Raw genomic sequence first — 18,538 nt, 5'->3', positions numbered from 1 at the left:
TGCTATCAGCTAGATGTTCCACCAGCCCAAATCAGTTTTCTGACCAATTTTACCAAAAGCAGAAACTTGAGGGAACTGTACAAGATAAATATATTTGAGGTTTCTTAGGAGCATTTTGAAACACCAGTGATACTAATAGGGGCACTCTCTTCTGAAACAAAAATTTGAGATGTGTGGAAAGCCAGCTTGACCACATGGAAGCTAAGAATGTGGTTGGAAGAATGTTAAAAAAAAGAAAAACAAAAACATGACTATTTCACAATCCTGTGTGCTTTTATCCTTTTCTCTTCTGCATTAAATAATAGACTTGAATAGATAAGTGATGAATGCATTTCCACAAGGCTCTGGCAGGGTTCATATTGGAAAGGATATTCTGTGTCCACAATCTTGGTATAGACAAAGGGATCTCATTACTATTTCAAATACAAGAAGCTTCTTGATCTGGATTTAGTCTTCTTTCCTGTCTTCCTCTCTTATAAATCCCCCACATGAAAACGGGGCAACAAACACACCAAAATATTTGTGTGTAGGAGAAGTAGTGATTCTTATATTATTTCACATTTCCCTGTCTGAGCATATGAAGGTTCTACCTACCCATACTATACTAACTTTAGCTAACTTCTTTCGGTCCTTCAAAACCTAATTGCCACTTGTCTCAGCCCATATCCACCACAGGTCTGGGCACATCTATACTTATCTCTATTACCAAATTCATCACAAAGATCCATATATTGCTAACTAACTATTTTTCCCCCTCACTGTTCCGTGAGTTCCTCAAGGGCAGAGATTACAATGCCTTTGGCTTTCTCTGCAAAGCAGACTGCTTGACTGGCATAGACTAGGCACTCAATAAACAGGTGATATGTGAGTAAATGTCAAATGGAATAGTACATGCAGTTGCTTCTATAACAGGGTATTTTCCAGACTCAATATATTAGAGTGTGTGACTGTCCGAAGACAAAGGAATGAAATCCAGAAGAGTTAAATCAGAATCTCAGCCTCTGCTCCTTCATAAGAATGACAGAAGGAACTCCCTGATCTCACCTGGATTTTGCCCTGAGACACTCAATGTGTTATTCTAGTCTTGGTGAAGTAGGCATCTTTACAAAAGAAAGGTCTGGTCAGTTCTCTTGATCTTTGCTATGTGGGTTGTTGAACAAAATTTATATCTAAAATAAAACGCTGCTGCCTCTAATAAAGGTTGTTTGCCACAGAAAGTGGCAGGTAATGGCGGTTTTTCCCTGGCTTTAAAGGAACTGGAAAAGGATATGAAAAATGCAGTAACTTCTATGTTGATAGAGGTATGATGACACCAGAGTTGACAGAAAGGACATTTTGAAGTGTTCCTCTGGGTACAGCCTAGATGATGAAGTTGAGTCAACACTTTATAAAGGGCTCAAAGCTTAGTCAACTAGTGAGCAGGTCAAACAAGGAAGAGGGTGTAATCTGAGTAAAAGAGAGAGTCAGTGGAAAATCCTAGAGAAGAGAGTGTGGAAACATATCAACATGGTGGCCTATTTTTAAGTAATACGATGTCATTCTCTCCCACTGCCCCTCATTGCTTAATAAATTAAGCCCAGTCCTGGTCAGTTGTTCCCTAGGAAGGAAAGGCACTCAGGCAGTGTCCTGTATGCAAAGGGCCATACCACAGGAAATAAAACAGTGAGCAAAGATCAAAGAGTTCAGCCACTAGGGAGTGAATTGAAGGTAATTAGGAGAAACACTTCACCTTCTCTTTATATTCTACTGCCCCATATCAACTTCTCTGACTATACATAATGAAAGAAAGGTGTTTCCATTTAGGTGTATACATCTATAATTTCTGATGTCAAGCATAGAGAAGGGGAATTAATGAATCATGCAAAAGTGAGTGATTCTAAGCTGCTGATTGCAGATCATTTTGACTATGTTTTCCTGGCAACAAAACCATTTAACTTTTCCACAAAAATCTCTCAAGCTTTGGAGGAGCCATTTTGTGGTCATCCCTCATCCTCAGAGGTCTTCTAAATTCATTTATTCAGTTAACTACCACTGAGTTTCTACTGCACAAGGGATAGATCCTGAGGGATATAATATTAAAAGACATAGTCTCCATCCAAAATATGAGTTATAATTGATTGCAGGTCTTCATGACATTATGATAGAAGGCACCGTGGGGTAAAGTGGGGGCCCAAAGAATGGAGAAGTCCATCCTACCTCCAGTCAACTTTGTTTGATTTTACCCATGTGAAGATTTTGAGGTAACTTGCCTCAGGGCCCAGGCAGCCCTACAGCGTTCTGAAAGGGTGGCCCATCTAGAAGAACTTGGTGGAGGTGTTTGGTCCTTTCCTCATTGAATTTAAATTTTGACTCTACCTTAAGTTTTATTCAAAACAGTCTCTGCTGTTATCAATTTAAACACCAGAGAAAAAGTACTTAAAAATTTTTAAGTGGGTTAAAAGCAGTTGGACTTAGGAATTCTTAATTGAGCAGAATTTCATGAAGCAAGCAAAATTACAAAGCCAAAACTAAAGAATGCCTGAAATTCAGTGACAACAAAATGGTCTTGGAAATGTTCTGTATTTTCATAATACAGTGAAAAACAGGTAGTTCACTTGAAGGACAAAGGGCCTTAACCTTACAAAAGTAATAAGGTAGGGGAGAGGAAGAGAGACCCTGGCCCCAGCCATAACTGAGTTCAAATTCTGCATCCGTCACTTAATACATGTGGGTCAGTGACCTTACTCAACTTCTCTGTAAACCACATTCCTCAACCTCAAGATGCAAAAGTGAGACAATTATAAGGAATTAGTATGGGTTTTTTTTGTGTGAAGATTAAGTAGATGTTCAATAAATATAAATTTCCTTTGTTATCATTGTATTGGCCAGGAGAGGGTGGGCCGGTGACTGAAACATCAGTGGGAAAATGGGAGAATGAAGACACAGTTTGTATGATTACACATCTCTACCTCCCCCACTCTCTCCCAGAAGCTATATTCCACACATTATAGAAACACCAACTACATGGCAAAGCTTAATGTTACAGTTCATTCTGTTGTGAAAAAAACGAACGTTCAGAATAGAAGGTGGTGATGAGGTGACGTGTTTTATGTTACAAACCTCAGTGATAGCCCTAAAAGTACTAGAGCTGGCAATTTTCCAAGTTACAAACAATCACAATCATTAGGGGGACCTAGTTTATATTGAATTTCTCAACCATGTCTTTTTCTCTTGGGGGAAATTTTATGCATCAATTAATGTGTTTCCTCCACAACTGCAGAAAGATCATGATCCCCATTACCATTCATCCTTGTCAGCATCGCAATTGCAGAAGTGTCGAATGTCCAGGCAACTCTCATCCAGGCCACATTCACACTGCTGGACCCCGGGAGGGGCACCTCCCCAGTAAGGGTGCCTTTCATTAGACCGCCCAATCCACCAGGTAAATGGTGTTCCATCTGAAAGACAAGATAGTTTGCAGAGGGTGTCAGAAGCTGAGACGAAAGTGTCTTGAAGAATATACATATATATATATATATATATATATAGATATATATATAGATAGATATAGATATAGATATACATATATACTTATATATATGTAATATGTATCTATACATATATACATACACATACTATATATATTCTGTCTCTCACTTCCTCTCTTCTCTTCTTTCCTTTTCTCTCCCTTTGTTTCTTTTTTCTTTTTTCTTTTTCTTTTTTCCTTTCCTCTTTCTTTCTTTCTTTCTTTCTTTCTTTCTTTCTTTCTTTCTTTCTTTCTTTCTTTCTTTCCTTCCTTCTTTTCTTTCTTCTTTCTTTCTTTCTTTCTTTCTTTCTTTCTTTCTTTCTTTCTTTCTTTCTTTCTCTCCCTGTATATCTATCTATCTATCTATCTATCTATCTACATACATACAAATCTATGTATCCATATACACACATCTGTATCTATATATCTATATCCATACCCATATCTATATACATATAAAGATATAGATAAAAACAACACTGTCATGAAAAGTATTTATGTAGTGGGACACGAGTTAATCACAATGGTCAGAGACAGGGTCACAAACTCAAATCAGGCAGGTATCACAATTAATTAAATTGGGCTAGATTTCAGACCAAAATTTTTTAAGTTACAGATACAATAATTAATTTCCTTATAAAATTACCAAAGGTAAAATAACAGCATGAGGGCCAAGATTGGTCTCAGTTTCTCATAGACTCTGAGGGCAGGGGGACACTAAGGTGAAGAAAGAATGGTGGTACCCTGGATTACCATAGCTTCTAATTTGTTTAAACAGAGGTCATATATTCCAAGTTCAAAGACTAGAAGGAAAACAATAAAACCTTCTGAAGATCAATTGTGCGGGTGGGCCGAATAATTCCTTCTGAATGTCATATTTAACCTATACATCTGGTATATAAACTCTGATTTCAGGTTTATATAATAAACAGAAAACTATTTTGGAGTCTTGTTTTTGGCAATTTATTTTTTTTTAAGTTCAGTAAAATCTGTTGGAATTTTCCTTTATAACTGGGAATATGTCAGAAGATTAAAATTATTACTCAAAAAATGATAATTATCATAAGAATCCAAGTGATGGGTTGTAGGCAGACATGGATTATGCATTTTTGTCTTCATGGAGTTACATCCAGGTTCCTTTGGAAATTGCTGTTTTGTTTCTGTTTATCATACAACAAGCACTTAATATGTGATTATTTAAAAAATGAAAGAAATGCTTACGAGGGGCCATTTTTTAATGGCGTACCATTTTAAAGTAGAATAATACTTGTCTGATAATGTTACTAGGTGGGAATTTCGCCAAGTCAAGATTTAATTGCATATGCAACTTCTGATTTACAAACACATAATTTACACACCATTCGTGTATGCACAGATAGCAACAACTTTCCAAGAATTGCTCTCAGTGCTAATACCCTTATGAAAGTCACTGAGGCAAGCAGGGAGAGAAGTGACAATCTGGAACTTCCAAGAATCAGTAGGTCATTGGAAAGACATAAGGAAGATGCTGTGAAGAGCAGAAGAGTCTTAGCATTACCGAGTTAGAGGGAGGTCAGCCTGAAGGACCAAACTCATGCCAAAATACCACTCCTGACTCTGCCTATAATGTCCCAAGCCCCCTTATTATCTTTTAAGCTAGAATTCCAGTTAGAGATGTTTGTTAGCGAGTACCTTCTTTTTAAAGACTAATTCTCAATGGTATAAATCCATTTTCCCTACTTTCAAACAGCTGTAAATCATTAAACACTAATTCAAATGAATTGCTTTGCTTCTAAATCCTAGCTTAGATAAGCCACGTTCAAGTGGCCTAGAGAGATTTTTCCAGTGGGTGAGTTCCGGCAACACGAGGGTAAAATATTGTGTATGTGATATGTTTACCAATGGTGGCTTTGGGTCCAAGAAATGGGAAGAAATCTCTTCATCTCTAGCTCCTTCTGACACTGCTCAGTCCTCTCCTCCATAATCTAGAATCCAGACTAGAATCCAGATCCCATAGTAGTAACGTTCAATGTCATCATGGACCATTTTTGTTTGTGAGCTAAACAAAAGTTGTAATCATATATATATATATATATATATATATATATATATATATATTAATGTTTATTTTTGACAGAGAGCGAGAGAGAGCGAGAGAGAGTGAGAGAGAGCATGAACATGAGTGGGGGAGGGGCAGAGAGAGACGGAGACACAGAATCCGAAGCAGGCTCCAGGCTCTGAGCTGTCAGCACACAGCCCGACGCGGGTCTCAAACTCACAGACCGTGAGATCATGACCTGTGCCCACGTCGGACGCTCAACCGACTGAGCCACCCAGGCGCCCCAAGTTGTAATCATATTAATAGCATCATTACTAATGGTATGAGTTCTGGACAACCAATCTGTGCATAGCTTCTGGTGTCTATGTTGCTTCCTAGGAGTTTCACCAATGCTCACTTGTTATCTTAAGCCCCTGGAAGTTCCACAGCAGCTCAAGGCTTTGCTGTGTTGTAAATCCATCAGTGTCTTGTAGAACTGAGGCTTAGGGTCCCCTCTTCATGCCTGGAAATTAGTATTAAGGTTTTAAATTGTTTTAACTGAATGACTGTAAATGAGCAAGAAGAAAGGAAGCGACAGAGAGGAGAAACACACACACACTCACACACTCATACGCAGAAATCTGAAAGCAGAACCATCATTGCTCAGTTTTCCTCCTGGATATTCCACTTTTGTGTTTGTTTTCCTGAGGAGTACTAAATGGAGCATAAGCAACAAGGAAACAGGATCAAAAAGGTGGGATTGCCTTGATTCATGACACTAATGATGTGGTCAGGAAGGGTAGTCTACACCCTAGCTGCACATTTTGACCACTGGGGAAGTCCGATTTATTTTCACCTGCCCAGGTGTTTTAAAAAGTGAAAGAACAAAGCACAATTATAAATATGTAGATATATCTCAACATTCATCCAACAAATATTTACTGAAGATCTATAATATCCCAGGAACTATTCTAGGCACTTGGGATAAATCACTTCAAGAGGAACCAAACCGACCAACCAAAGAAAACAAGCCCCCCTCCCCCAATCTTACATTGTAATTACAGTAAACAAATAATAATAATAATAATAATAATAATACATTTCATATTTAGAAAGGAACAAGAGGTATGGAAACAATACAATAGGCTAGAAAAAGTGGGCTGCAAAAAAAGTGTGGGTTGAAGTTTGAGAGTGGTCAGGATAGAACTTGATAAAAAAAAATACTCTCTGAGCAAAACTTCAAGGAAGGAGCAAGTGACATGTGGTTGGTCATCTAGAGAAGAACCCAGCAAACAATGCAAACATTCAATGTAAAGGATCAGGGAGTGTGGGATCAATGTAAAATAAGGGGATTTCCTAAAATCTATCGCCAGGTTTTCAAACTACGATTTTCCAAATTTTGCGGAAACTCTAATTGGAACATTTAACAAGAAAAAAATATCAGGAAAGAGGCAAAATAGAACATTTATTAATCAGGTTCTTGCCTACAAACTAAGAATTCACTCTGATAGTTCCAAGTCCAATTTTTTTAAGTTTATTTATTTATCTTAGAGAGAGAGAGAGAGATTGAGAGAGAGAGAGAGAGAGAGAGAGAGAGAGAGAGATTGAGAGAGGGAGGGAGAGAGAGGATCCCAAGCAGGATGATCCCAAGCAGGCTCCACACCAGCTGCGTGGACCCAGATGCGGGGCTTGAACTCACGAACTCTGAGATCATGACCTGAGCCAAAACCAAGAGTCAGACGCTCCAGTGACAGAGCCACCCAGGCACCCCAACAAGGAGTATTTATTAAGAAGATACCAGACTGCCACAGAACCGTGACCAAGGAAGTAATGGGCTTTTGGCCAATGGGCTCACCACCTTGCACACTGGCCTGCTCAGGGAGCTCTGTCTGGCTCACTGTCCCCGAAAGTTAAAAGTTGGAGACCTATGCATCTGAATATGTTACACTGCCAGTGCCAGGACCACTCCTCCCTAAGCATCTCAGGTTAACAGGCCCCATCCCTCCAAAGAGAGATGTTTCTGTGGTCCTCAACCCCTACCAGCAGAACAGAAGCTCCATGTAGAGCCTGCTTCCCAGTCAGAGCTGCACACAGGGGCCTGATCTGGGAAGCACAAGGACACCCCTGCAACCCAGCTGGAAGGGAGACTGGGGATGCGAATTCTGACTCCTTACAGAGGCAGGACTCACGGTGTGAATTTTCCCTAACACAGAAATGTCACTCCAAAGATATTGGACAGGTATAAATAAGATAAATGGCTCCTCTGGAGCTAAGTACACACTTAGTATTACTTAATGGATCAGAACTCTAAACTGGGGGCACCTGGGTGGCTCAGTTGGTTAAGCATACAACTTCAGCTCAGGTCATGATCTCATAGTTCGTGAGTTCAAGCCTCACACTGGACTCTATGCTGACGTCTCAGAGCCTGGAACCTGCTTCAGATTCTGTGTCTCCCTCTCTTAGAAACTCAGCAGTAAGCACTGAGGCTGGGAGAGGTGGTGAGGTCCTCAGTGTGCAGCATACAGAACAAAAATCACTACAGAATTTAATTTATTTGCATTACTTCTGTGCATTTGGGATTATTATCGTTACGTAACCTCTTATTATTGTTATGTAACCTCGTGTATATAACAAGGTCTGGGAAAATTCATCTATATATATATATATATATATATATATATATATATGATCAAAAACCCTCCTGAGAAAGTTTATGGTATAGAGTGAATGACCTTAGTGTATGGCAGTAAGTGAACACAGAAGGTGATTCCTTGCCCTTTGTTAATATCAAGCAGACTATCACCAAACCCAAGATGAGTCATTTATCATGGGGCTTATAAAAATGACAATAAGAAACATTACTGAGCATATACTCGGTTACAGGCAGTTTTTTAACATGCTGTACATGTATTAACCCATTTAATCATGACTGTTATCCTAGGAGGTACATATTATCCTTCACTGTACAGGCAAAGGGACGGAGGCAAAGAAGGTTTGAATGACTGTCTTGAGGCCATACAACGAGGACTTGAACCCGAGCATTCTTGTCCAAGAGTCTACAAGTTATTATAATCCCTATGTTATGCCACTGTGCTCTGACATGTGGGGAAATAATGTATGGTTAAAAAACTTAGGACCTTAGGGGCGCCTGGGTGGCGCAGTCGGTTAAGCGTCCGACTTCAGCCAGGTCACGATCTCGCGGTCCGTGAGTTCGAGCCCCGCGTCAGGCTCTGGGCTGATGGCTCGGAGCCTGGAGCCTGTTTCCGATTCTGTGTCTCCCTCTCTCTCTGCCCCTCCCCTGTTCATGCTCTGTCTCTCTCTGTCCCAAAAATAAATAAAAAACATTGAAAAAAAAATTAAAAAAAAACAAAAAAAAAAACTTAGGACCTTACAGCAAAACCCATATGGGTGGATTTAAGTGAGAGATAACTAAGAAAATTACAGGTGATTGGATAATCTCTTACATAACCTAAAATAAAGACAACACAATACATAAATATATCTAACTATTACACATTTATACGCACTAATAATACCACAAGAATTTAATACTAGCATTGCTTGCTGGAGCCTTTTAAGGACTTCCCTGCCAGGAATTTCAAGAACATCATCACGAGTGCATTTGGTTTTGCTAGAGACGGCACACAAACTGAAAGCACAGTTTATGCCCTGAAGCTAGACTTCCTTTCATTTTTTTAAAAAATATAATTTATTGTCAAATTGGTTTCCATACAACACCCAGTGCTCATCCCAACAGGTGCCCTCCTCCCTGCCCATCAGCCACTCTCCCCTATCCCCCACCCCCCATCTACCCTTATTTTGTTATCAGTCCTTAAGAGTCTCTTATGGTTTGCCTCCCTCCCTCTCTGTAATTTTTCCCCCCTTTCCTTCCCTCATGGTCTTCTGTTAAGTTTCTCAAGATCCACATATGAGTGAAAACATATGGAATCTGTATTTTTCTGCCTGGTTTGTTTCACTTAGCATAATACCCTCCTTTCAAATGCTCTATATCTTTCTGGGTTTTTACTCATAGTTTGTTTGTTTTGTTTTGTTTTTATGTCCATTTCCTGGGAACTCAAATGTTCTCCGTTTCAATGTGGCTAGGGTATTTGACAAACAAGTTAAAATAGGTAATTGTATAAAACCACCATGTAACCCCATTGGCACAGCAGACCACTCGGGGTATGTAGTCTTAGGTTTGCCCATAATAACCCTTAACTGTCAAGCTCCCCTTCCGTTATTTCAGTAGAACAAGACTCTTTCTTAATCAGGCCAGGGGTGAAGTCCAAGACCTGGCAGCCTTTCTCCATCCTTGGGCTCATGTAGAAATTTCTAGGTGTATTCTGACTCGCATTTACATTGTAAAACACTAAGTTCTTATTATTCTAATTATCCTCAAGAAGACAATTCAAAATAAACTTGGAAAATACTTCTCACAATTGGGTCAAAGAAATATGGACACAAACCTTATATCGTAGAATATCTTATAACAAGAATTTGAGTTTAGGGAGGCAGTGAATGTGTGTGTGTGTGTGTGTGTGTGTGTGTGTGTGTGTGTGATAAAGACAGAGACAGAGAGCAAGTGAGAGACAGAGAGATATGAGGAGGTAGACAAGGAGCAATATTGTTATCCTCACTTTTAAACTCAGAAATTTGAGCCCGTATTACCTACTTTATGAACAGCATCAGAAAAGTATTAAGCTTTGCTAATAAGTGCATAAGCACATCATTCTGCTGCTAAGTTTTCTTCCAACGTGAACTTTATATGATATACACAGAGACAGAGTTCAAGGAGAAATAAAAATCAAAAGGAGTTTGATAGGATTCCTAAGCAGAAACCCAACCTGTACCTGCTTAGTTTAATTTATGATTTTCTTAATGTAGGAAATTTAAAAGAAATCATGATGCAGGTTCACTGCACACTTCTATGACTTAATCACTACGAGCTGCTGAACGGAATTTAAACTGGAGAGCCGTCTTTAAGCCTGCAATTGTTTAAAACCAAAGTCTTGACATCTGGGAAAATAATGAGCTTCTCAGTGGTAACTGGAGCTACAGCCAAGAGAATTTGGCTCTTCCCACTACTACGAACAGTCTAAACATAATGCCAAACTAACCAGAAAGGAGGTGGAAAGTTCTGTAAATATATACAGACAGTGATAACATTTTGAGCCATTGTCATTGTTTTTATTGTTTTTCTTTATTTTATTTCTCAGTTTACAGGTAGGATGCTCATGGCCTTAAATTCTGGTAACCTCACTGTGCCAACAGAAAGACTTAGCTGTCTCTTCTTTTACGGTTTCAACAATGTCCACACCGATCAGTACATATATGGTATAGTGGGTTCATGGGAGTTGTCAACATCCCTATCCAGGGATGATGTTAGACTTGGGTCTTTTTAGTCACTTTGGCCCACTGAATACGAACAGAAATGGCTGTGTGTCCATTCAGAGTCTAGACCTTAAAAGAGTCATGCAAATGTTTTCACTTTCCCCTGGGGATCTTCTCTGACAGGACCACGAGAACATGCTGCAGACTGCTACCACCTCTCCAGTGTGGGCCTCAGAATGTGGCACACGGAGTACATTTATCCCACCAGATGCACAGATGTGTGAGCTGAGAATAAGTACTGAATTCTGTACGCCACTGAGTTTTGGCAACTGGCTAGATAACACTATTGTGACAATAACTGATAATACTGATAATACAAATTAGATATCAACCATGTCAAAAAATTCTGTAGGGATCATAAGGAAGTAAATAGAATGATCGAAGGCTCTATTTTCAAAGGATTTGCAATTTGGTTGGAAACACATAAAGGGAAATATAGGTGGTTAAGGAAAATAAAGAGAAACATCAATTCTATTTTGGCCCAACTAATTATCTATCTTCTGGCCCATATATGTAAGTAGCTGTAGGAGGCACTTGAGCGGTTGCTCAGGAAGTCACTCTTCATCCCCTTCTGCAGTTGCCCTTCTTCCCCTCCCATATTCCTTACTCAAGACCAGTCTGTCCCAACTCAATGTCAATTATTGTCAATGGAACCCTGACTCTCATGCTTACTTTTGCCCTCTTCAAATATGGTGCTTGGGTCTTCCTACAATTTAGGTAAGTTTTCCCCAATGTGATAGTCCCAGTTCACCTCTTCTAGGTTCAATGTCTCTCACCCAGGCATCTGGTTAGAAATTGTGCAAAGACCTTTGGAGAATTTATTCCAATGTCCAGTCACTAGACTGTCATCTGTCCCAGCTTTCACTCATAGGGCAATACAAGATTTTAAACTTACACACACACACACACACGCACACACACACACACACACACACACACATATATGCACATATATAATTCCATTTAATTATTTCTTAATTCTATGCTGTACGAAGATTTGAAGGGCATGGTATGTATCCCAGTGATATAAATTTTAATAGATTGTCACTGCCTCAAAGGAGCTCATAACATTTAGGGGAAGAAGGACATGTACACAGCTGCGAGAAATGAAAGTTACAATGAGATTAGGACCAAAATAGGGCAGTTAATAAATTCCTAGGCAGGTCCAGAATAAGAAACTATAAACCTTGTCCAGGAGTCCTGAGAAAGGTTTCATGGAAATGGTTTCATTTCATGAAAATCGTGCCATTTGAGTAGAGGCTTGATGTTGAAAGGGGTGGTATCACTGGAGAAGAGTCTGTGTAGTTACGAGACACAAAGAAAAGGGGACTCAAAATTCACTACAGCATCCTTAGAAAGCAACGGTTTGAAATAAGAAGGTTTCTGCACATACCAAAGATATCTTATTTCATTGACTGTGGTTGAACATTGTGGGCTCAACAAATAAGAGAGGGAGAAAAGACATCACCTACCCTGAAAGGGCAAATAATTAATTACAAGTGATTGCATCAAAATGTTTCATTCTATGATAACAATACGAATCATCGAAACACCAACACCAATTTAGGAAAGATGATTCTGGCCACCAAGGAAAGCATTTTATGTGCTCTTTCTAAGTAAAATATCATTTCTGAGGAAACATTTAGTTAGAAAGAAAACAACCTCATCCATATCAGAAAATAATGGTAGACATTCATCAAAGTCAAACTTGGTCTTACTGCTTGCTGGTCAGGATCATTAAATCAGAACATATGTCTAATAGTGTGATTAAGAGCTACTCGGTGACATTAGGAATTAACATTTTTATAATGTTGCTCAATGCTCTCTTCTCCCTGCCTATTTAAATTGAAGTGAGCACAAAAGGCTGGGGGAGGGGGTGGGCAGGAAAGATTAATGATACAGTCCTCTCAAAACAAATGATAAAAGTCACTTTGATGGGGTTATTTAAAGCAGGACTAGACAAATCTCTCTATAATTGAGCACACGGATTCTTCCCGGTTTGGCAAACAGATAGACAAAATGATTAACTTAAGTTATATTTATATTGTTTAAGATTTGTGAAAGAATATAATAATACTTTGCAATAAGTAGTGTATTTTATCTTTAGGGCTACAATGAAGTGTCCTCACAAGGTTTAATGACTTGTTCCAAGTCATATGGTAACTGGGGGCAAAGCTGGGCTCACAGCTCTGGGTCCCTAAGGCCCACCATTCCATGGCTCAGGTTTTGAACATTCACCTTCACAAATAGTCATGGAACTTTATACTTTTCAATGTACAAAAAAACGTGTGGAGATATGCGCCTTGCAGGAGAAAATGACCAGTTAGGATACGTGTGTGGGAACCAATAAGAAAATAACCACTGTAGCACGAATATAAGATCTTTGGTTTAACACACAATTTCTCTGATAGGACAAAATTGAAAGTAGTAGTTTCCAGTAGTAGCTTCTGGGTGAGAAGGACGGAGGAGGATTTCCCTGCCCACATCAAACTGTAATGTGAGAAGAAACAAACCATCACTGTGTGAAGCCCCAGAGACTTAGGGTGTGGTATATTTATCACCATAGCATAGCTTAAGCGATACTGATGAATATGGTAAAAACATTAATGCAGGAGAAACAGAGTTAGAGAAGTAAATCACCTAATGTCCACAGACGGTCATAGAAAATAGAGAATTGCAAAAACCTGGGGACGAAAGCAAATGTACCTATTTAATACTAGTAATCCTAATTTCACTTACTTTTTATTTTTTAATGTTTATTGTTGATAGAGATACAGACAGAGCATGAGTCGGGGACGGGGAGAGAGAGACAGAGAGGGAGACACAGATTCTGAAGCAGGCTCCAGGCTCTGAGCTGTCAGCACAGAGCTCGACACAGGGCTTGAACCCACAAACTGTGAGATCATGACCTGAGACGAAGTTGGACGCTTAACCAACTGAGCCACCCAGGCGCTCCAAGTAATCTTAATTTAAAACATCCAGCATTTATTGAGCATTTAAAATATTTCAGGCAGTTTTACACACTTTTTATATCCTATCTTATTCAATCTCCACAATAACCCTATGAGGTAAATTCTTCTATCCCATTTTACAAATGAGGAAACAAAGGCTTTAGACCAAGGATAAATTACCTCCCCCAGGTCACTCAGTTAGCAAATGACAGCTTCTGGCCAAAGCCACAGAGAGCTCTTGTAGCTGATTGCAACAGACTCAAAAGTAAAATCCTTAACTCTGCTACTATTCTATCTCCTGAAAGTTATTCTTAACACAAAAAACAAGGGCTTTTAAAGTCCATATTAGATGACTTATCTGTCTGGTTAAAATCCTTCTGTATTACACTATTGTGAGAACAAAATCCGAACTCCTTACCATGGCCCCCAAGAGCACACACATCTGGTTCCCTCAGACTTCTCAGTCTCATTGTGTTAGACGCTCCAGCCCATTCCAACTTCACCGACCTTATCATGGGCCCTTACACATGCTGTCTTTGGTTTGCTCTCCCCTGCCCAGATCTGTCTTCTCATGGTTTCACAGTGGCTGTTTGTGTTGTATCACTAGATCCTGAAATGAAATCTCGCCTCTTCCCCACTGACACTAAAGTGCTCCAAAATCACTCCATTATTTTTTTAGAAGTACTTACCACTTCCTGAAACCATACTTCTGTTTTGTTTGTTTGTTTGTTTGTTTGTTTGTTTAACATGTTCTCCATATGTCAACCCTCATTTGAATTAAAGCAAGGGCTTTTCATTCTTGTTTATGACTGTATCCTCAGAATGTAGAATATGCCTGATTTGGGCCAAGAACCAAATGCGTATTTGCTGAATAAATAAATGAGTAAATGCCAAGAAAAAGAAACATTAGCACAGAAGGATTTCCCACAGATTCCATTAAAAATAGATTTTACAAAAATATATTGTTATAGAAATACATATGGTTGTGACGCCTTTAGTCTTTATATAGGTATATTCATCTTTGGCATTTTATGCCATCATTGAAGACATTAAGTATTTTTGTAATTTTAGCAATAGAGCCTATCAAGCCTTGAAGTAAGTGCTAACTATAAATGTGGCATAGAATGAAGTCACCATACACAAAGGTGTCAACACACCAGTTTATTTGTGCATTTCACAAAATGGCATAAAACACTTACGGTGGACAAGCCACTTGTCTGGTTGGAGCACAAAAACACAAAACAGGAGCCCTGCCAATAGGGACCTCACAGCATAGTAGATGGGCTGGGGGGGGGGGTGGGGAGTTGAAAATTATCTTTTTTTTTTAATGTTTACTTATTTTTGAGAGACACAGTGACAGAATGCAAGTGGGTTAGGGGCAGAGAGAGAGGAAGACAGAGAAGCAGAAGCAGGCTTCAGGCTCTGAGCTGTCAGCACAGAGCCCGACACGGGGCTGGAACTCACGAGCTGTGACATCATGACCTGAGCTGAAGTTGGACGCTCAACCGACTGAGCCACCCAGCCTCCCCAAAAATTATCTTTAATGCAACTCAGAATGAAATACATTTGAAGTAGAATTTTAAGTAACATGTGGAGAGTCAAGAGGAAAAAAAGCAGGGTAATGTTTAGTGGAAAGCACAGTTCTTGGGTAAAATTCTTAAGTCATTCTTCTTGTGAAGACATCTGCTATTTCTGTTTTCCAACTAGTGAAATAAAATTGGATTTCCATACCATTAGCCTTCCAAACAAGGTTCACATAATATGTCATTCAACGCCCACATCCCAACAACTCTGTGAAGATTTTTTATTCTCATTTCACAAATAAATTGAAGGTAATAAAAAATTAAGGTATTTCCCAAGATCGCAAGGTAAGGAAGACTTGAATTTAAGCCTTAAGGCTCCAAATTCTAATTCTACTTTTACTTTAATAAACAAAACCTAGTCCTATAATAGCTAGAAATGAAAAGGTATTATAGATCTTCATAGCAATTGGTCTTGAGTCAAAATTATAAGAGTACACATCAAGTAAGTATTTTACTGGTTAAACTGGAGGGCTTTATTGGGTTTGTATCCCCAACTCTCTTGGGGATATTCCAAACTGTATTGTCTTCCCAGCTATACTGGTATACCTTTGATTTATCTAACAATCAATCAAACAAACAATACCTGCAAAAATAAATGCTCTAATAATTACCATTGTTTCTGAGAAAGCCAATTTGCCTGAGTTTTTATAACTGCTCAACAGCCACCTAAGGAGTGACAGGGTAATAATGTAAATAGGCACTGACTAGAATTTCTAGAAATCTTTGATCGGTTGTTTCTCAAAGTGTAGTTTCTGTCTGACTTTAATCCGAATGAATGACTTGGTGTGCTCCTAAGAACCAGGCCTCATAGTCTTTTCCCAAACACTCTGAGAGCAGAGTCCAAGACTCTCCATTTCTATCACACTCACCAAGCGACAGCACTGAAATTTTACACACTAAAATTTTGGAATCACGGTCAGATGGGTTGAAACTCATTCGAAAAGGTTCAGATACCACCCTCCTGTTATTTGTCAGGAATTCTTGTTTGATGACACTGCAGACTGCTAGGTACTAATGAGTCACTTAGCTTTAGATTTAATTCCACATGCATTACGTTTTACAGTTCCATCTAAAGAGAGATATAATGATAGGAGGGGATGAATAAAATACCTATTAAGAATTACGTTTAACTTGCAACTGAGAATAAGGCCACTGAAATAAACATGAACTAATTTTTTTCTCTTTTGTTTTGGATTAATATAAATCCAGTTAGTATATATTTGCTCTGCTCATCTTTTCATGAATTCCTAGAAGGCTCACCAGAGAATTATGTCCCGTAGTGATCCAGCTTCCTCTAGCTCCCATGCCCATTCCACTTCAGTTCCTTTTCTTTATCAAACTCTGTTCCAAGCTTGGAAAGATTAGAAAGGACCAGTTCAAGTTCTCTTAATTTTTGGCTACTCTGGCTCAAAAAGCAAAACAAAACAAAACAAAGTTACTACCTTCCCGCTCCAGGTCAAATGACTCTCCCAGGCTCACTTTTCATTTGTTTTGATGGAAAATGATGAAGGTGTTCATCTATCCATTCTGTTACTCCATCTGTCTACTCATTAGCCCATCCATTCATCCATCCACTTAGCTGTTTTTACCCATAATTTTCTCACCCACAACCCTTCGATGGGCCTAGCTCTTGGAGATACAGAGTATTTTTCTTGTCCTTCTTCATAGATATTTCTTCTATTACTTACACACAACTATGTAAAAAGCCTAGATTCCCAACTGTGCATTCTTTCCTAAGTTGTTTGGTGGGCATGACTGTCCCATCAGTATTTTCCAATACTTCCTCACAAAGCCTGAAACACATTTATTACTCATGATCCTATAGGAATGTATATAAAATATACACACAGATATTCACACGTACGTATTCCCCAAATATCTACTAGTCTTTGACTAAATAAGGCATTCGATACATCAGGAATTGTGTGCTGATGTGGGAAAGGAGTAAATGTCACATTGTTAATCAAAATGTGGTTGTGACCATTCATGTTAATAGATGACCTCTAAGTGACTGTTACCATTTATCAAGACACTAACTAACCCACTGTTGTTTACAGCACGAGTTTTTCCAGCCATACTGTAAATTCCTTTTGCTGGTGGCATCTTTTGTGGGTTGTGTGTGTGTGTGTGTGTGTGTGTGTGTGTGTTGAAAACCTTGTAACAGAGGGTAAGGATGTTTATGTAAGGCACTCAGTATTTCCTGTCCCTTTGATCAACTACTACAGATTCAACTGTAAATTACAGACCTTTAGAAATAAACACCCATACACACACCCATGCCCTTTCTTGCCCAGGTGCTCTGTTTAATTTTTTCTTTCCTCCTGATTCTCCTTTTCTTTTTCATTCTCTTTCCCCTTCATTCTTTCCCTTTCACCCTCCATTTCTCCCCTTTACTTTCTCTCATTTCGTCTTCTCCCCTCCTTCTCGCCTCTCCATTATATACCTCCCTCCAGAATTGTTTTTCCTTCTTTAGTTCCTTCTCTCTTCCATCCCTTCTTTTTGACCAACTACCAACAATAATTTTCAATGTCTTCTATCTTAAATACATAAACACAATCTCAAATACAAGAAGAATTGATCACAAGTCTATTTGTAATATTCTGTCACTGATGTTTACGAGACATTACCTGATTATGGTAAAAAAAAAAAAAAAAAAAAGAGCTAGCTGGGACCCATTGTGTAAATACCTACATGAATCAAGTTTCTCTTCAAATTATAATAGGTGAGCAAATTCATGAAAGAGAGCATGAAGGAGACAAAGTGAGTTTGCTTTTTCATAGTGCTAATGAACAAACAAAAATCCCCTCTTCATTCATTTCTGTACTCGAAACATAACTGATGGCTGCAAGTCTCATATTCATTAGAGGCCCGAACAAGGCACAGGCAGAAAGTTGATGGAGCCCACAGATCACGCCCACCAGGCAAGTGCTGGAAACAGTGCAAGGCAGCAACGTAAGAAGAATGGACACAGAGCAGCTCTTCTAATGAATAAAATATGAAGAGCTCTGCAATTACGCAGACCAGAGAGAAGTGGCCAGAGGATCATCAGCATAATGATAGTAATAAAAATAGGATTTCATGCCTGTATCTC

The 18,538-nt window shown here is 39.0% G+C and overlaps 1 protein-coding gene across 3 annotated transcripts in view; it reads right to left on the bottom strand.

Annotated features, from left to right (window-relative positions):
• Nucleotides 1–18,538, bottom strand: part of CNTNAP5 (contactin associated protein family member 5) — an 810,836-nt gene that overhangs the window by 153,273 nt on the left and 639,025 nt on the right. For all 3 annotated transcript variants that reach the window (XM_058715579.1, XM_058715580.1, XM_058715581.1), the window contains exon 14: nt 3,281–3,437. In XM_058715579.1, coding sequence (XP_058571562.1) covers nt 3,281–3,437 — 157 coding nt within the window. The remainder of the gene's footprint in view (nt 1–3,280; nt 3,438–18,538) is intronic.

This window comes from Neofelis nebulosa, chromosome 2, assembly GCF_028018385.1.
Source record: "Neofelis nebulosa isolate mNeoNeb1 chromosome 2, mNeoNeb1.pri, whole genome shotgun sequence".
NCBI lineage: Eukaryota > Metazoa > Chordata > Mammalia > Carnivora > Felidae > Neofelis > Neofelis nebulosa.
Note: the sequence above shows the minus strand (reverse complement) of the source record. Positions and strands in the feature narration are given on the sequence as shown.